The sequence below is a fragment of the Pogoniulus pusillus genome, chromosome 26 (assembly GCF_015220805.1).
Source record: "Pogoniulus pusillus isolate bPogPus1 chromosome 26, bPogPus1.pri, whole genome shotgun sequence".
In the NCBI taxonomy this organism is placed as follows: domain Eukaryota; kingdom Metazoa; phylum Chordata; class Aves; order Piciformes; family Lybiidae; genus Pogoniulus; species Pogoniulus pusillus.
In genome coordinates, this window is record NC_087289.1 from 8,066,330 (window position 1) to 8,086,476 (window position 20,147).

Consider the following 20,147-nt stretch of genomic DNA (forward strand, 5'->3'; position numbering starts at 1 on the left):
GGAACTAGTGCTAGAGATTGAATGCTTCATTCTAACTCAGTACATCACAGTAGTAAACTAATTCTGTTGTTATTATGTGTATGTTGTAATCGGGATCATGATACAGAAGTCAACATAAAATTAACCCAAATTAAGAGAGAAAATCCTTTAGCATCAATTCTCTGTTGAAGGTTACCAAACAAATTTGAAACTGCCAGTTGCTAAACCAAATGATTGCACAATGTTCCTTGACACAGACTAAGCAGAGATGAAAGAAAGCTATTCCCTAAAATTTTAAGTCAAATACCATTGTGCAGACAAGAGACTCACCCCTTTGATAATGTAATTCCAAATTAAGTCAATCAAATAAGTTCTAAAAAAATAGTTTCTACATATTCACAATGTCTTATTAAAAGATGACACTTATAGAGAAAGAAATTACTGCAAAATGTCTCATCCAAGCCTGTTATCACCAGCAGCTATATTATATAACTTGTTCAGAGAAGGACAAGAACCTCACACAACCTTCAAACAGTTAGTTCTGGCCCAGGCCTCACTCTTGCCAACCTTGATCTACATTCTAGGCTGGATTTACTATTTGCAGTTAAGTCAATACTATTGTTTCAATATTAGAAAGTGTTACCTTGCTCAAGCAATGCAATTCCTATGTATATTTCAAATAAACCTTTTTGCCTTAAGGGAAAAGAAAAAACCAAACCACAAAAACGCACACAACACACAACCTAGTTTCACCACACCTTCCTGCTATTTGCCTGGAGGAATCATAGCAGTTTATGGAAATTCTAGTTTAGATTTGACAGAATTATTAGTTTCCAGTCATGTGTTCAGATGCAATAAATACAATAACTTTGCTTAAGTTCCCAAGAGTAAAGTGCATATTGCCAAGTTCACCAGAGGTCCCATTTGGCTTTGAGAGTGAATCTAGAGGCATAAGAATGTGACAATTTATAAAGGGAGGGCAGGTAATGCAACAGCTACTGACAGCCAATAAACAGAAAACCTAAAACTATCATTTCAATGTAAGTGCTTCTCAAACCAGAATACAATTTAACTACAGTGCTGATATTTAAATGGACATAAGACATAACTGAATGAAGGTAAATGTGAATGTTCCTGCTTATTATCTTTAAATCACCTATTATCTCTCTTTTTGGCAGTTTTCTTACATGCAGTAAGGAAAAGACTTTCCATGCTAAGGTTGAAATCCATTATTTCAACAATATATATTTAGAGAACTAAAGGAATGGAAGAGAAGTAGTACATTTTAAACTCTGTCAATATGAATTTAGCTGCTTTATTGTAAATTACTTCTTAGTCAAGGCTTCCTATACCTGCATCCTTCTCTACAGTCAACACTATCTGTATCTCTTCATAAGAAATTGTTAGAAGAATTAATTAGTAAAGGTCATGAGTCGATAGATTAAGCCATCACTAACAGAAAGCATGATAGGAGGTTCAAAAGAAAGCAAGTTCAATAGGGAAATACTGACCCAGACCCCGAAAGCTGGTCTAGCTTGACAATGCCCCTTTGAGTTCAGCATCTATAGCTTGTTAATGTGTCCTCATACCACAATCAGATGAGCACTGCTTAAAAGAATTATATTCCCATTTACCTCAGATATATACATCACTTTTTAAAGCTCATAACAATGAGGGGAAAAAAAAAACCAAACACAAAACACCAAGAGCTTTGATGAAACAGAATTTTCTGTTTAAATATTCATGTTATATTGGGTCATAAAACTGCCTCACCATATGGTTTCCCATAATTTTTAATGATCTAGAAGATGCAACAGATAGCACTGCTAGAAAACAGTAGAAAAAAACCCCAGATGATTAAAAAAGACATATGGAGAAAACATGAAGAGCCTGATAAGAAAAAATACTAATAAATACTAATTCTGTGTGAAACCAAGAGGTCACAGTCATATCCTGGACAATAGAATTCTCATGGCACCAATGCACAACTGCATATGCTGATTCTGAGAGGTAAAAATGTTAGTACTGCATAATTTCCAACAGTAAAGCCAAGTTCATTCCTTCATTTTTATTTTTAAATCACACAAAACAAAGATTTGTGGTGCATAAAGTCATTCTGAATAGGCTGCTTAATTGGAACTGTAAGTGTAATATATCATCTGCCTGGGGATCTGGGCAGCAGCCAAGCATCCCAAGTTCAACACACACCACGTCTACCACGTCTTTCTCCTAAGATAGGACTACAGCTACTATAACATAAAGTTACCATTAATGCATCTTTCATGACATTTGCTTTATAAAACCCCTCTGTGTCCCACTGAAGCTATTAAAAGTGCAGATCAGTACACTGAGATATTCTGGAGAGAAAAGCACTGGTGCTTTTATTGTTTTGTTTTTAAACACCCTTCAATTGAGTAGCTTGATGTGAAAAGTTCAGGGCAGCTGGCTGCTCTTTGGCATTATATTCAGAAATTCAGCAAGGAGTGGTCTGTTTCTCCTCAACTAAAACTCAGAGGTGCTACACAAAAATCAATAAACATATAATACCTCTACTAGCACTGTCTGCGTATCACCATTTGTAAAATCAAATTTCTTTACAAGTGGAAGCTATGTTAAATTTTTTGATTTACCAAACCTTAAATTCATACATGCTCATGTTGAGATGATTTCCAACTGCTCAGTGAATACAATGCATTTCCAGATTGCAGAGATCTGCCTCCACAATCAGAGTCCAGAGCCAAAGCATCCCCACAGCAGTTCAGCAGAGTGGCAGTGCTTGGCAAACTGTTTTTTTTTTATCCCCAAAGCTAGGATAGAGCTGATGAACAAAGTAACCCCCTCGTAAAGCAGGCTGCTCTCTGAAAAAGTGAGGTGTGGGTACAGCTGCAGCCTCAGGAGCATTGATCTGTGGTCAAACTAAGGGCGTGTGCCACGGCAGTTTGCAGGGTTAGTAAAGGGCAGGAACAGTTTTGTTTGTAATCCAGGCAAAAGCTATTAGCAAAAGAAATGTGGCAACTCAGACACTGGTCCCACATAAACAGGTAGGAGTCCTCTGGTTGTATGGAGAGCCAAAGTCTTTCACTTGCAATGGCAGACTGCAGAGCCAATGCCTGTGTTGGCTGTGAGCAGGTAAATGATCTGAAAGAGAAGGACTATAAGGGAGTGTGAGAGTGAGATAGACTAGTGGAGCCAGGCTCTGCCCTTCCTGCAATAGAAATGGGAACACCTGTCAGATAGCACCCAGGACCAATGGACCCCTGTATCCTGCCCCTCAAGGAGAAGACAGAAGCCCAAACAAGAGGGGCAAGTGGAGGCAAGTTCATGGCCATGGCAAGAGGAGAGCACCTCTCTGTTGGCCTCGCCTCCCCGGGTGCTTCTGAGAAATAATAATGAGATACTGGTTCAAGGCAGCTGGTCTAGTGACAATATGGATAATAGACAACATATACCAAAGCTGATCTCAGAAACCCCAAAACTTCATGCTATCCAAGAAATTTACATTCAATTACTGTGAAATACTCACCTCTAAGTACCACAAATAGATAGTGTGACTCGTACAAAATGTAATTTGAGACTGTTCAGAAACACCAGCTGAAATAAACCAGAGTATTTCCTTACAAAAACCTGCCAAATCAGCATACTCCTTTGGAAATATCTATTACTATCCATTATCTGATCCCAAAGAATAAACCTAGAGAAACCATTATTAAGTTTTGAACCCAATTCTATTATAAATACTTAGCGCCATGGGAAAACTCTGAACTCTACTGCTTATTTTGCTCTGAGGACATCACTTAAAGGAACCATTCCATTTGGAGTGTATGAAATAATGAAATACTGGCATGTTTGTCAGTTTTTCTTAAGGAGTATGTTCCCTGAAAACAAATAGTGTATTCCTCCTCTCTTGGTTTGTCTTGATTTGTACACAGGTTGTCACGCTCTGCATCACAATTGTTTCCACCTATACACTGCCAGCTAAATAAGGAATGATGAAATGAATTTACTAAATTATTAAACTATTGCTTGCATGAGAAAATAACTTAACTTGCAAATCTGCTCTATCAACAAGCTGTTCATTTTAAAGACCTGGCAAGTGTAAAATTACCTGTTACAGAATTACAAGGTTTGAGCAATAAGCTATTGTAACAGATAAATACATACAGCACTCCAAAATGCTAAGAAGCAACACTTAATGTTGAAGGAGGCCAAGTAAATAGCACCTTTGGGGGGAAAAAATAAAAATATTTTTAAAAATCATTCAATAGTTACTACAATAAATGTGTTAGAGATTGTAATTTCAGCTGCAGTTCACAATAGCAACTAGGCTGCTCTGGTCATTGAAAAGCTGCTTGTATTCCTCTCTTCTACCTCATCACTTCATAGTCGGGGATTGAATATAAAATATTCACTACAGCAAACACAAAGACCAACATTTTCAAGCTGAAGTACCTTACATAGGACAGAAAAATCCATTCCTATATACCAGAATTTTAAAAAGAAAAAAAATTATTTTCCAACTAACTGGTTACCTGCGTATCTCCCCACCAGAATAGGAGAACTGAGCTATTCCGCTGCAGTGCCTCTCTCTTTGGTATCTGGTAAATTGCCTACTAACTTCTAGTTTCAGAATCACATTTTTTCATACCATAGGCCAAGTAGCCAGAAATAAATCAACCTGACTTACAAGTAGTCTTTCAGGAAAGCTAGAAAAGACATCCAATAAAAAGGGTATTATCAAGCCACTTGCTTTGCCTAGCAAAATACACAAAGTTTGGTCACAAAAAAAAAGGCACAGAAATATTCATCAGGTGTTCTGCATTGTCCTATAGCCACTTTGAACTGATGAGACAGATTTTATATATGGTATCAACCCCTACCCAGGGTTTTGCAGAGTGATGTTTCTGAAAGGCTAACAGCAGGCACTAATATGAGTATCATGACTCTTTTCAGGCAGTAGGTGAAACCTTGAAGAAAAAGTGGCTCTGTCTTCAAAAAAGTGACCTGACCTTTGCTTTGGTGGGTTTTTCCTCTGCAAGAAATAAAAAGCACTGCATGCTTTCCAATGCATCCTTTCTAGCTGATAAACTATTTTGTTCTAGCACTCAGCACACAAAGGAGTAGATTTTATAAAGATCAAATAGCATGTTATTAGTGCTAGCTAATGAGAGCTCCATGCGTCATACTAGAAGCAAGCTTCATAGACCTGGAGTGCGTTATACGAATCATGAACAGAGTAAATACTTAATTGGCCAAGAACCTTTGATATGCCTGCCAATTGGGTAATTCTCATTGAATTAGATCTATTTAATTTTACAATGACTTTGCAGTTTTTGGATATCAAAGGCATCACAAATCCAGCATGCTTATCATTTTGACACTTTTGCTCTTGAGAATTTCTTGCAGCATGCAAAGAACTCTCTGTAGGGTAACTGTGATGTGTTCCACAAGCAAGCTAACCTAAGATTGACCTGAGGATTAATAAAATCTGTTCAAATATCACAATAACATGTAATATTTCTACCTGCAATCAAAGAAATGTTTCTGAAACAGCGTGTAATTCAGTATGAGCAACAGTGGGGGTTTTATTGGACACCGGTACAGTTCTAGTGAAACTAATTCTAGTACCTGATGTGGGAGTAAAGAACCCCCTTCTGTTGATAGATTTAAGTATTTAAATATATTTAAGTCTAGAGTAAAATGCTGCTTTTATGGAGCCAGATCCTGCAGTCTTTGCACAGCTAAAACTTCCACTGAAATGAATGAGAGCTTTTAAAGTACAGTAGCAAAGATATGCCCAGAGTCACTGACAGAATACAGTACTGCTGCTACCCTTTATGTGTATGCTCAGACTTTATCTGTCACTTGCAAGAGCAAGAGAGATCAAAATACAGAAATCCAAGTGAATTCAATAACAATTCTCTTTAAATAAAGAGTATGGCACACAACGTTAGTGCATTTTTTGTTTGGTTAAAATATTAAATTAAAAGATTTTAACTTCATTATGTTAAAACATTTTAACTTTGTCTTGGATATCTACAATAGATTAAATAAATGTTATAAAAAAAGAGATATTATAAAAATATATATCTCTACAACAGTAAGTTCAACAACAATGACCACTTTGGGGAGAAATGTAGCAATGCCTGCGATGGCAGAATTTGGCTCCACATATTAGCAAAACCCCAGACTGTTTATATGATATAAATTGCCTTTCAAAATGGTACTAGAGGTATAAACACTCTGGGCCCAGCCCCTCAAGTTATACATTCAAATTTCATATAGTGTTTGCCTCAGTGAACTGCAAGGAACTGTCCTTTACTTGCAGAATCAGTTTTATGCTGTTTCTAAGCAAAGAATTTCAGAGAACAACTTCTGGGTAACTAAAATTAAATCATGGGGATGATGCTCCAGAACTTAGAGCAGTCTGATCATGCAGAAGGTCCAAAACCTTCCATTCACACTGGAGTATTTCCAGATGGTCTTGCATCAGCAAGGCAGTGCCATATTCCTGTTGACTTCATTGGGGCAACTCTAAGGAGTCACGAGACTATGGCTAGACCCCAACCACATTATCAATTAACAGGTTCACAGAAAATATATAATTATTATTATTATTATTACAAGAGTGTTTGTGTATTCTGCTTTCAACCAAGCTTTGCTTCCAGCCATAAGCGCCGTCAGTTTAAGGACGGCTGGTTCTGGGGTGTGTTTGTGGGAAGGGGTCGTTGCCAGGCTCGCTGCTGACTCGCGCCATTGTTGATTTCGCTGTTGTAGGGGAAAGGCTCTAGGGCGGCAGATAAGGCTGTTGCCATGGTGATGAAGGAGATTCCGAGGGAGGAGTCTGCAGAAGAAAAGCCCCTCCTTACTATGACATCACAGGTGGGCGGAGCGCGGGGCTCTGAGGAGGCCGCGGATATAGCGCACGGGAGATACTAAAGCCCCCCATGATCCCTGGCAGCCCGAGGGGAACCTCACCTGCTCCTTAGCTTCCCCTGGGTGCAGTTCCAGCTTTTGTGGAGCTGGCTGAACCCATCTGCTAGAGGATCTCATGCCAATGTCATTCACACTTCCTTGCTGACATGGGGAAAAGTAATACGGCTCAAATAATGCATTCGTTTGAAGTTTTAGATGTTTGACATGAAAATTTAAACAAAAAGACACTTTTGCCCCAAAGGAAGGGATCTGTAGAAAGTATAGTACACGTTGATTACCAGAAAGTTATTTAAAACCTACTTTAAATTTAACTTATAAATTCATGCTATCAATAGTCATGGTACAAGTACTCGTATTCAATGTGCATATGAAATAAGAAACCTCTTCAGTAGCATTGTTTTCAGTGTCTTGGATCCCTTCTTTAAACTCTTACAGGGATTCTACTTCTGGTTCAGGCCAGACTGTTACTCTGCACTTCAGATGCTTTCATTTCTACAACTTCAGTTGGAGGAGGGACACAATATCACAGTAGACCTTTCTCCTTGGTGTAGCCAGCAGCCCGTAGGTGGTTTCAATAGTTTCAAGGCAGTAACTGAACACTACTGTAAAACACAGCACTTCCAAATCACTACAGGAGTGGATTTTATTCCCTCCTGTTGCTCATATAAAATGTGTTCCCTAAACAAGTGCATTTAGTTTACTGTTAATAATTAGTGCACCAAAGTTGTGCCTACTCATCAGGTTTAACAGAAATAATCTTACCGTACAGTTACTATGTGCAAGCCTTCAAAATCAACATGCCTGTTTTATTCCTGTCATGTTTCAGGCTAACAACTACTAGACCTTTTTTAAGTCTTTAAGAGGCACACAAGGCCACCACATACTTCTCTTAAAAAGCATCCCAGATGTGCTGCACTAATACATGTTATAGAAATACCATCAACTACTTTGGAAACCAGGTTTGGCAATCTCCTCCTCCTGTTGAACACCATATTTTGCTTGTGGTGAACTCTAATGTCTATGAAGCAATTGCAAGAAAGAAAAGGATGTTCCCTATGAGACATCTTTTCCAATTTTCTACTACATGATTAACAAAGATTTAGAAATTAACATGAAACGCTGCCCCTTTTACCCACCCCAGCCCCTCCAAAAGAACTGCAAAAGTTCCACTGGCTTCAACAGAGGCAGGAGTTTAGCCTGGGTTCATTACGTGTTTAATGCACCATTTGTAGTGGTTGTCTGTCAGTCTACTCAACTATAGTCTATGATAAATTTATGAGTAAAATGCTTGTGTCTGTTAGTCAGTGTAATTTCTTCCACTAAACACAAATACCTACTTCCCTGCTATGCACCAAAGGGGTGCAGAAGCCAAAAGGAAGCAGAAGCAAGTGAAAAAGTGAGTATTTTCCATAACCATCTCTGCATCATGTATGTGTGATGTGCAGTTATATGACCATATTGCATACATCATTTGTATCCTAACTGTCTGGCTGCAGTGTTGTTTTGAGATGCTGTCTCTTTAGTGTGTCCGTGTAAACCTCTTGTTCAGGCCATCCATTCAGAACAATGCACTGTTATATCACGATATACATTTAACCATCTCCATCACAGTGTTTGTCTGCTCTTTACATGATGAAACAGATGGATGTGGTTGCTGCTCACAGAGTGAAACAGACAACTTCCAAATTGGCTGCAAATTTCTCAAATCGGATTAAATTGGGTCATCAGACTAAGGCCTGGTCTTTACAAAGTTATCACCAATACTAAATCCAGAATGGGCATGGGTATCTCTTAGGAAGTAATCACTTACATTAGGTGTCTGTGCTGCTCCATCCCTACAACTGATCAAGCATAAATGCAAGGGTCAAGATAGCAGAGTACCAGTTTTCAGAAGTAAAAAAAACAACCAACCAACCAACCAAAACACCAAACCCAAACACACATACCAAGGAAATCTCTCGTTTCCACAATCCTTACATGAACGAGGGATTACTTGTGTCTGATTGTGGAAGCAGACTCCACAGGAAGCCTAAGTGGAATCTGAGAGATGGAGACTCTATAATCCTCATTTTGAGAGAAACAGTTAGTGGTAATGTATAGAAGCCATAGAATTTTTGTCTAAAGAGACACTTTTTTGCTCTCTTCCTCTGTAAAATGTTACTAATATATCCAACACAGAATAAGTCACATAAATATTCACATTTTATTGTTATGCTCCTAGCCCTGCACTTACCTTCTGACATGAATACTGTGAATTAAATTTTAAGAAGTTTCCAATTCAGAGCTTATTTTATATCACCAGATACAGTGGCAAATCTTCAAATAATGTGAAGGAAAAATGTACTGCAGACTCCAGTGGGGCTATGCCAATATATGGCAACTGGGAATCCTGACCATCATTCCAGCAGTAATAAGTATACTACACTAAGCAAAGGAATAGTCTTGGTAACTGAATAGTTTTTTCAGTATCTCATTTTTGTGGGTTTTGTCTCACTTACTTCCAATGAAAGTCTCTTACTGGCATGAGAAAGTATTCAGCAGTCACCAAATTTAATATTTCAAGCATGGACAGAGTGTGATTTTGGTACTAATGGGATTTTATAGAACATAACTATATCATGTTGCTGTCTCCCTTTACATTTTTAAAGATAATGCAGAAGAGACTAGAACAAAGGGAAAAATAGAATCTACAAAACCTGAAAGATTGCTAAAGAGTCAAAGATTAACTGAAAATTAAACTATGAAGCAATAGCCTTCTAACTGAAGCAGATGAATACATGACAAAAGTCATGCATAAGAGTTTGATCTGCATTCCAAAATAATTTTTAACCTTTTCACAGATTGTTTCCATTTCTCAGGAAAAATAAAGCTCACTTTAGAATTACTTTCTAATGAGAAATTTAAACCTAAATAGCCCCTGGAGTCAAAGTTTGATTGTACAGTCTATGTACAAGCTATGAAATTCCCAATTTATTACAGGTCAATGAACTTCAAAGGATTTGATTCAATAAAGTACTTAGATCCACACTTATAAGTTAAAAGAGGATTGCCTGTGTTGTTGAACAGTAAAAAGGCACATGCTTAAATGCTTAGGCCAGCCTAATTTTGAACAAACAAATCTCACAGTGGCACAAGAGTTATTTGTCCCCAAATCATCACACCTAATTTAGATTCTTTATTAGAGAACATGACCGTTGAATCCCTATAAGGACATTAGGAAGAAAGAAGATCTTGCACAAAGTGACTCATGGCCAGAATGATTCTGTGGCAAACATACTCTGGTATTACATGGAGCAGAAATGTGAGTTCATGAAAAATTCACCAACAGAAAAAAGAAAGTCAAAGCATAGATTGAAAGCCATTCCCACTGCTGTGTAAATCTGAAAATCTTGGGAGATGCATACTTCAAATTTACAAGAAGTACATAGACATTGCTCAGAGTACACTTTTGGTACTGACTGCTTAGAATTCAAGAAATGAACTTGCAGGACACTCAGGTTTTAGAATTTGAACTAGAAAAAAAATAATTTAAAAAAAACGAGATCACTTGATGAGAAACAGGCTGAATTTCATCCTGCCCCATGAAAACTGCAGGCCAAAACACACAAGCTGTCAAAAGTGATGGTTCATGACTACTCCCCAGTTACCTCCATGAGATGTTTAAGACATTTTTACAATCTCTGAGACATCAGAGTAGGAACTTTTTTTTTTCTTAAATGTGGCTTTCATCTGCATGTCATTTGTTGATCCAAACACATTTCTATTTGCTCAAAAGCTTATGAGTAAAATACAAAAAAAACCATTTCACTGTCAAAGTTCCACTGATATTTTTTTTTAATTACTATTTTTTCCCCTATTTGGTTGAACTTTTTACTTTGTTCTGGGGTTTTCTGGTTTGTTGCAGGAGGGGTTGGGTTTTTTTTGTTTGGTAGGTCTGGTGCCTTATTTTTCTAACTGATAGGACATCTGTCAAGTGCTTCCTTTCAATTGAATAAAGGAGACAGAATAAAGATAGCCAAGATTGAGCTCCCAGTGCTTTTGTTAGATTTCCTGATGTGTGCGTGGAGGACTCACTACATTAATTTGATTGCATAACCACAGTTTCCCATGTGAAAGTTAACAGTCCCATTTGAATCAGTCATGTTCATTCTTAACTTGCATTGACTTACAGCCCACTCCCTGAATGTTTCCTAAATAGCATTAGAACAGAATGACAGAAAGTTAAAGTAAATTTAATTAGCTTCTGTTCTTTTTTATACTATTCTAAACCAGAATTAACTCAATTTTAACTAATTGACATAGATTAATTAAAGAAAATTTTAAAAAAGAAGTCAAAAAGGCATGGCAATTTTAGGTAATGACAGTAAGTTCAGACTACAGTAAATCACTGTACATCTGCCCTCTGCGAATAAGAGCAATTTCCTCAGTAATTTTAGGAGGACTATGTCTGAGATCAAATTTTTATATTATTTGTTAAAGGTTTCATGATAATTTAATTAGTAATATTTCCTTTAGGTCTCAAATTTGCTTGGTTTGACTTATTGCAAAACTTCTGAGAAGTTTAGCAGGGGACAGTTCTTAAGCCCTACTGATAACTTCCTCCCCCCCCCCATCTATCATTAGAACAGGGTAAAAACAATAAAGGTAAGAAAAAAAACCCAAAATACACACTCCATAAATGCTTGCTTAGTGCCTCCAGGTTAAATACTGCTCAGCTCTGTTTCTGCTTTTAGGGCAGTATGCATAATTTCAGTAGAAATAGTCTCATGAGTATAATAAAGTTGCCGTGACAATATGTTTAAAAGTCATAAATTGGCTGCTAGCCTAAAGTTGTACAGATTTTCCTGTCACATAACTTAAATACATTCTCCATGAAATAACATTTTTAAATTTGTAATTACCATGGGAATTGATAGTGCAATTTTTAAAATAAAATTAAAAAAAAATACAACCCAAATGATACTGTTTCATACATTTTAAAATGCCTTTAAATGTGCATGAGCACAAAATGATTTGGACAAATAATTTTTTGTACACAAAATATTGCACAGTTTAACTCTGGGTTTTAATATAAATTATTTATGAATGGCAATTCAATTTCAGCAATGTGCTGGTTCTTCATTTATGGATAGCCCAAGTTAAAATATGCTATTTAAAGAATTGCAAACCACATACTACAGTCCTAGATTCAACAAAATTGCTGTTTCTACAGTGACACTGTTCTATTGAATTGTAACTCCAAAACAACTAACAAATAGCTGTCGAGTTTTAAGCTCTTATGGTGGTTTGGGTTTTACCCCCCTTCCTCCCCCTGACTTTGGAAATCACCCAGACTAGACTCAGCCGGCTCTGGAAATTGAATGAAGCTTATTATTTACAGCTTAGCAGAATATACAAGCAGATATTTACAGCATATATACAGAAATATACAAGGTAAAACGTAATACAAAACCACAACAGCCCTCCCAGATACCTGAGTCCCCAGAAAGGGCTCCCAACCGCATTTCCACCTTCTACCACCCTGCAACCGTACCCCAGACGTTGCCTTGCACCCAAGGAAGAATGGATGCTTGGCCAGGGGAGTTAGGAAGCAAGTGGATTAATCAGAGAGACAGTAGGTGAGGTTAGAGAGAAATGCAGCTCAAAGCCCAGGCAGTGCCCGAATGCTGAATGCCCTATCTATGTTTATACTCGTGTTCTTATCCATCTCAGCAAGCCTATGAGTGAAATAGACATCACCATTGTTTCTCTTTCACAGCCTGTGATCTAATCCTTCTCACCAAAACATCCTAGCTAGCTTCAAAGCAGCACAGCTCTTCTGAAAAACAGACCATTTTAAAGCAAATGGTAGATCCCTACAAAGAAAGGCTGTATAACTGAAGAAATTTTGACTTGATTCCTATGACAGTAATGCATCCAAACCACAGCCTTATTCTAGGTATACCACAGAACTTCTGTTTTCAAAGCAAGATCCACAGAAAGGGCAAGAAGCATCTATGTGATTTCAAAGTAATTCGTAGAATGGTTTAGGTTGGAAGTGACTTTAAAGATCTTCTAGCTCAAACACTTCTGCAATGGACAGGGACACCTTCCACTAGCCCAGGTTGCTCAAGGCATCATCCAACCCAGCTTTGAGCACATACAGGGAGGAGGCATGCATGGTGTCCCTGACCAACCTGTTCCAGTATCTCACCACTCTCATTGTAAAGAATTTCTTCCTAAAATGCAGTCTTAATCTGCTCTCCTCAAGCTTAAATTCATTCCCTTTCCTACAAGCCCTTGTAAGAAGTCCCTTCCCAGCTTTCTTGTAAGGCCTCTTCAGGTACTGGAAGGCTGCTATAAGGTCTCCCTGCACCCTTCTTTCCTCCAGGCTGAACAACCCCAATCTCTTGCTGTCTGTCCCCATAGGGGAGGTGCTGCAGCCCTGTAATCATCTTAGTGGCCCTCTTCTGGACCTGCTCCAGCATTTCAATGTTCCTCTTATGCTGGCAGCACTGGAAGTGTATGCAGTACTCCAGGTGGAGTCTTTACAAGAGCAGAACAGAGGGGCAGAATCACCTCCTTTGTCCTACTGGTCATATTTCTTTTGATGCAGGGCAGCATACAGTTGACCTTCTGGGCTACAGATGCACATCACTGGCTCATGTTGAGTTTATCATTAACTAACATCCCCAAGTCCTTCTCCTCGAGATTGCACTGAAGTCACTCCCTGCCCAGCTTATATGTGTGTTTGGGATTGCCCTGACCCAGGTGTAGGCCTTTGCACTTGGCCTTGTTGAACTTCACCAGATTGGCTAGTGCCCACCTCTCAAGCCTGTCCAACTCCTTCTAGATGCCATCATCAGACCACAAAGCTTGATGCCATACACAAAGTTGCTCAGGGTGCACTCAATCTCACTGTCCATATTGCTGATGAAGACATTAAACACAGGTCCCAGTATCAACCCGAGTGAGACCACTTGTCCATGGTCTCTGTGTGGACATTGAGCTGTTGATCACAACTCTGAGTGCAGCCATTCAGCCAAAGCTTTGTCCAAGGGGTGGTCCACTCCTCAAGTTCATACTTTTCCCATTTGATGACCAGGATATTATGGGAGATAGTATCAAATGCTTTACAAAAGTCCAGATAGATTACAACAGTTGCTCTTCCCTTATCAGCTGATACTCTAACACCATCACAAAAAGCCACCAAGTTCATCAGGCATGGTTTGCCCTTGGTGAAGCCATGTTAGTTAACATCAATCACCTCTTCTTCATTTTCTGTATGCCTTAGAAAAGCCTCCAGGGGAATCTGCTCCATGATCTTGTCTAATCACAGAGGTGAGACTGACTGGCCTATAGGTTCTGGGATCTTCCCTTTTCCTCACTTTTTGAAGGCAGGGGTTATATTTCCCCTTTTCCAATCAGCAGGGGCTTCACCGGATTGCCATGACTTTTCACCAAGGTTGGCAACTTCATCTGCCAATTCCCTCAGGACCCACAGATGGATCTTGTTGGATATCATGGACTTGTACAACTTTAGGTTATTTAGATGGTCTTGAATCTGCTTTTTGCTTACAGTGGGCAAATCTGCCTTTTCCCACTCCCCAGCTCCGTTTTCTGGGGCTTAAGCAGTACAGCTAGAGGCAGTGAACACTGAGGCCAAGTAGTCATTGAATACCTCATCTTTCTCCATATTCATCATGCCTAGGTCTCCATTCTCCTTTTGGAGATGTTCCATATCTTCCCTAGCCACCTTTTTGTCCCTGATGTACCTGAAGAAGTTCTTGTTCCTCTTTCTGTCCCTAGCCAAGTTTAATTCTATCTGTCCTTTTATTTTCCTAACTTGATCCCTATCTGCTTGGACAACTTTTTGTAGTCCTCTCTCATGGCCCATTCCTGTTACCATTGCTTATAGACTCCCATTTTTTCCCAAGTACGTCCAGGAGCACCTTGTCCATCCATGCCAGCTACCTAACACTCTTGTCTGGCAAGGGCACAGTAAAAGATGAGAAATCATAGAATCAACCAGGTTGGAAGAGACCTCCAAGAAACGTACTAAGGGCATATTCAACACAGCTGAGGATCAGCAGGAATGGCATAAGCTCTAAAAAAATCTGTGATAAGCCACAAGACATTTAATATTGTTAATGCTCTCACCTTAATCTTTAGTCTTTATATTGCCATAGCATGAAGACCTGACCTTATGGCAGTAGTTGTGCATCTTTCATTTGAATTGACCCTTGATTATGTACCATACAGAATACTGCATGTGGCTATATACAGCATTCTACTGCTGAAACTCCTGAACTTACCTTTGTCAATTGATGGCTCTCCAAAAACATTTGCATGCAGCTCAGTGCCATGTAGCCTTCTTTACTTTCAGCTAATGAAATACATGAAATAATTTTCTGATATTTTATAAACAATCATCACAGTTGCCCCCAGAAATGCTGCAAAAGTACAAATATAAGTCCTGCAACATGAGGAAGCAGGACTCCTCTAGTTTGTCCCCTGTGCCTTATTTAAAATCATTTGAGAACTATGGTTCTCAAAGTCTGGCTTCCACTTCAGCTGAAGTTAACACACAAAAGTCATTTCAGTGAAACCAGAGTCTAGCATCACAACACAGTAGATACTGCCATGATACTTGCACTGCCTCCCACAATATGGATTTTTCTAAGGCTTTCTCAGACATTTTTGGATGCTGTAGCCTTCTAGTCCTACAAGAATTTCCCAACCTACACTTAGTCAAATGCACATGCCAGATTTCTTAGTCCTTCAATTAACTAGCAGTCCACTGTAGAAGTACCAACTAGATACTTCCACAAACTAACATTACAGAAATAATTTCTTTAAAGGAACATTCTCTAACCTTCCGTGACTATAATGCTTCAAGGATGAGAAGTTAATTCTATGTTTGTTCACCGCTGTAGGTTAGTTCTCTGGCTCAGACAGCAATATGAGGAAGGAAAGAAGATAAAGCACAAATCACAGAGCAACACCACAGAGTCAATGCACAGCCAAGTGAGAGAAATAAACTAATAAAATGACCTAATAGGCACAGAAGGGAAGCACTCTGTCTTAGTAAACAGCTTTTTGCTTGAAAAGTACAGAGACCATACAGAAGCAGACTGATTTACAGTACAACACATTTTTCTAAGAGTCATAAAGGCCAAATTGTCAGTCACAGTCGAAATACAAGAGTAAATTTCCCCCCACTCTGCCTTCTCCCATGGCTCTGATCCAGCAAGACCGTTAAGCATTTGCTTAACCTTGAGTTTTGCAGGACACACTTAAGTGCTTTGCTGGAGCAAGGCCAAAATGCAGGAACTGGATACAATTTCCATGTTTAGTTTTCTTTAGCCAAACCAAGAGGAACAGAGGGAAGGAGCTGGTGAACTGTGAGATATTTAGTTCTGCCCTGCAACAACACACCATAATTTGTATAGGGCAGTGCTTAAGAGCACTGATAGGAGAGTACTGTGAGAGGGCAGCCGCAGCAGGTGTTATCACCAAGCAATGCAACTGTTGTTTATGAAGGCGCAGCACAAGTGTGTTACCTCTTACCGATTCAGACGTCAGGCAAAGCTTTTAAACAACACAGCTGACATTTGAATGTATACACCAAATACAGATCTATAGCAATCCTCCCACGTCTTCTCTGACTTCATACAAGCCCTCTGGCAGTTGTTCGCATTAAGCCCTAAGGGGGGGTCATTCAGCCTGTGTGATTTTGGGTAAGATATTGTCACCTCTGATTCACAGGCCACACCACACACTTTCTACTACTTAGCAACAGAGTACCAGTTATCACCTGCTGAGCAAGACTAGTCTTCAGAGAGGCAGCAACACCAAAGTGCTCTTTGCAGGAGGCTAAAATGAGTTTGTTTCAGTTTTAGAGCTCCTCTCAATTCACATTAGGTGAAAGTCAGTAATACTCTGTCCCTGAGAACTGATTCTCTGTTCTTATGAAAACTGATTATTTATCTGGCCCATCAGTTTTGTCGGGACATAAATTCACCCGAAGTGGCAGATAAAAAATTAGTGTCACCTTGGCACAAGGATGATGCAAAAACTCAAGTAGTCACACTTACTATGTAATAGTAAATAAAGAGGTAGTAATTTTGATTATTAAACATTCATAAACATGCTAGAAAAGTGAAAGAAAAAAATAAAAGGTGAAGAAAACAAATAACTCATGCCGGTTGAACTTAGACAAGTTTAGCAATTTTGTCAGGAGTTCCCTTTTCAAACCTCCCTCAACAAGCAGGAAAGGAGATCTTCCAGTTCTTATCCTGCCAAGACAGCAATCTGCAGACATAACTGGCAGGCCAGTATTTCAGGTACACTCTAGAGAACAATAACTTCAGTTTCTAGTTGTGGTTCCTGCTCATCATGTTTTAGTAACAGCTAAATTAGTTCACTTGTTTCCTTTTATTCTAGTAAGTTCTATCAAAGATCACAATGTACCAAATGTGTGCAGAGAACCTATCAACAAAACATTGCTCTGTATGACATAAATAATTAGAGATTCAAGTTAGTTGATGCCTAAGAGATACCTCTGATTAAAAGAGCAGTCTAACACTTAAACTACTCAAATTGATCTAATTCTTTCACCTATATGCCCAGTTTGACCCAAGCAGCAGACAACTTTCTTAGAGTAATGTTTAAAAATACAATTTCCCCATCAAAAAATCTGAGCTAAAAAATTCCTGCTTTCTTCCATGCTCATTACCATGTGTTCACTACCATGCCCCAGGTTTTCTAGGTCAGGTCATTTCACTGATACAGTCAGCAGACCAACCACACTCTCACCAGTAGACTGAGTGGGCAGTAGAGCAAACAGGGTAAGTGGCCAGGAGTGGCTTTGCTGCTGAAGTGTACAGAGGATTACCCATTACTAGTTTGGGGTTTCCTAAATTAATGCCTCAAGTAATTCAATCAGCCTTAGGTGACAAAATGGGTAGAATCCAATACAAGTGACAAGGCTGGATAATTAAAACTAAATTTTAGGTGCCTCTTGAACCAGTCCTTCTAAAATAAATTCCATATATAGCCAGTGGGAAAGTTAGGTGCCTTTGAGAGCCTCCTAGGGGACAGCCCAAATTAGGCAGGCAGGATGTCCCTCTGGAGCTGCTTTTTAGACATTTATCTCTCCCTATTGAACATGGAGGGAATTTAGGCATTTAAATTAAGAGAACTAGTTCACTATGTGCTCAAAACATAGGTGCTAATTAGGTGCCTACGCCTGACTGGAACCCCCCAATTTAGATTCCAAATAATTTGTCTTAAAGACTAGCATTACATTATGCCCTACTAACATTTGAAAAATAGGGAGGGAAGAAAGAAGGGAAGAAAGAAGGGAAGAAAGAAGGGAAGAAAGAAGGGAAGAAAGAAGGGAAGAAAGAAGGGAAGAAAGAAGGGAAGAAAGAAGGGAAGAAAGAAGGGAAGAAAGAAGGGAAGAAAGAAGGGAAGAAAGAAGGGAAGAAAGAAGGGAAGAAAGAAGGGAAGAAAGAAGGGAAGAAAGAAGGGAAGAAAGAAGGGAAGAAAGAAGGGAAGAAAGAAGGGAAGAAAGAAGGGAAGAAAGAAGGGAAGAAAGAAGGGAAGAAAGAAGGGAAGAAAGAAGGGAAGAAAGAAGGGAAGAAAGAAGGGAAGAAAGAAGGGAAGAAAGAAGGGAAGAAAGAAGGGAAGAAAGAAGGGAAGAAAGAAGGGAAGAAAGAAGGGAAGAAAGAAGGGAAGAAAGAAGGGAAGAAAGAAGGGAAGAAAGAAGGGAAGAAAGAAGGGAAGAAAGAAGGGAAGAAAGAAGGGAAGAAAGAAGGGAAGAAAGAAGGGAAGAAAGAAGGGAAGAAAGAAGGGAAGAAAGAAGGGAAGAAAGAAGGGAAGAAAGAAGGGAAGAAAGAAGGGAAGAAAGAAGGGAAGAAAGAAGGGAAGAAAGAAGGGAAGAAAGAAGGGAAGAAAGAAGGGAAGAAAGAAGGGAAGAAAGAAGGGAAGAAAGAAGGGAAGAAAGAAGGGAAGAAAGAAGGGAAGAAAGAAGGGAAGAAAGAAGGGAAGAAAGAAGGGAAGAAAGAAGGGAAGAAAGAAGGGAAGAAAGAAGGGGAAAAGGGAAGAAGGGGGAGCAGGCATTGTGCACTACAAACAGATGGAGACTAGGCACACAGTAAGAGATCATATGAGATGGGATGTCAGGACCCTACCTTACTGGCAGCTTCAGTGCACCCCAGCAGTCTCACAGGACAAGCCCAGTACCTTAGGAAAGGAAAGCAGACAAAGAACTTGTAGCCGTGAGCAGGGAAGGTTGTGCAGGTGATCTTTATCAAGGGTAAATGTGACACTAGGTAAGAAGTTGGTTCTCTCAGCCGTTCCCAGGAGCAGCAGGTGTGCTCCAGCTTCCCCTGCCTTAAGGCCAAACTAATCTGCTCTGTGGAAACTTACCACAGCAGAGCCCTGCCAACTGTCCACTCATCTTTTCTTTTCTTTTAATTCAAGCTACTTCTGAGATACTTCCTTACTCTTACTACCACACAAGATGTAGACCAGGAGCAAAGCAAAACTCAAAGCCATAGGAGGTGCTATTTACCTAGAGAATCTAACATTGTCTCTGGCATAGCAAAACATACCACCAGCAGCATTTCAAGAGGTACTCACATTGAAACCACAAGCCCAAGGTCCTGAAGATGAGCAGAAAACAAGATTTTACAGGAAAGCAGAGCTGCCAGCACGGTAGTGGCTGGGCACTTGCTGTGCCCCATGCAATCTCCCCAGAGCAGTGTCAGGCTAAGGAGAGGCCCTGAGGAGGCCACAGCTGCAGTGAGGTGAGCAGTGTCAGGCTAAGGAGAGGCCCCGGGGCCACAGCTGCAGTGAGGTGAGCAGTGTCAGGCTAAGGAGAGGCCCTGAGGAGGCCACAGCTGCAGTGAGGTGAGCAGTGTCAGGCTAAGGAGAGGCCCTGAGGAGGCCACAGCTGCAGTGAGGTGAGCAGTGTCAGGCTAAGGAGAGGCCCCGGGGCCACAGCTGCAGTGAGGTGAGCACTGTCAGGCTAAGGAGAGGCCCTGAGGAGGCCACAGCTGCAGTGAGGTGAGCAGTGTCAGGCTAAGGAGAGGCCCTGAGGAGGCCACAGCTGCAGTGAGGTGAGCAGTGTCAGGCTAAGGAGAGGCCCTGAGGGGGCCACAGCTGCAGTGAGGTGAGCAGTGTCAGGCTAAGGAGAGGCCCTGAGGAGGCCACAGCTGCAGTGAGGTGAGCAGTGTCAGGCTAAGGAG

At 39.9% G+C, this 20,147-nt stretch overlaps 1 protein-coding gene and 1 long non-coding RNA gene across 7 annotated transcripts in view; one reads left to right on the forward strand and one right to left on the reverse strand.

Annotated features, from left to right (window-relative positions):
* The window catches only part of PEX5L (peroxisomal biogenesis factor 5 like), a 122,529-nt gene that overhangs the window by 66,618 nt on the left and 35,764 nt on the right, over window positions 1-20,147 (forward strand). For 2 of the 6 annotated variants that reach the window (XM_064165643.1, XM_064165647.1), the window contains exons 2-4: window positions 4,930-4,995; window positions 6,754-6,858; window positions 8,270-8,308. The exons of 1 other annotated variant lie outside the window; for it this stretch is intronic. In XM_064165643.1, coding sequence (XP_064021713.1) covers window positions 4,930-4,995; window positions 6,754-6,858; window positions 8,270-8,308 — 210 coding nt within the window. The remainder of the gene's footprint in view (window positions 1-4,929; window positions 4,996-6,753; window positions 6,859-8,269; window positions 8,309-20,147) is intronic. 3 more of the 6 variants (XM_064165644.1, XM_064165648.1, XM_064165645.1) reach the window with 2 other exon arrangements.
* On the reverse strand, window positions 5,537-19,280 carry LOC135187156 (uncharacterized). Its single transcript, XR_010307214.1, has 2 exons — window positions 19,089-19,280; window positions 5,537-6,820 (listed from the first exon to the last, which is right to left on the reverse strand). It is a non-coding gene; the product is annotated as an uncharacterized LOC135187156 (long non-coding RNA).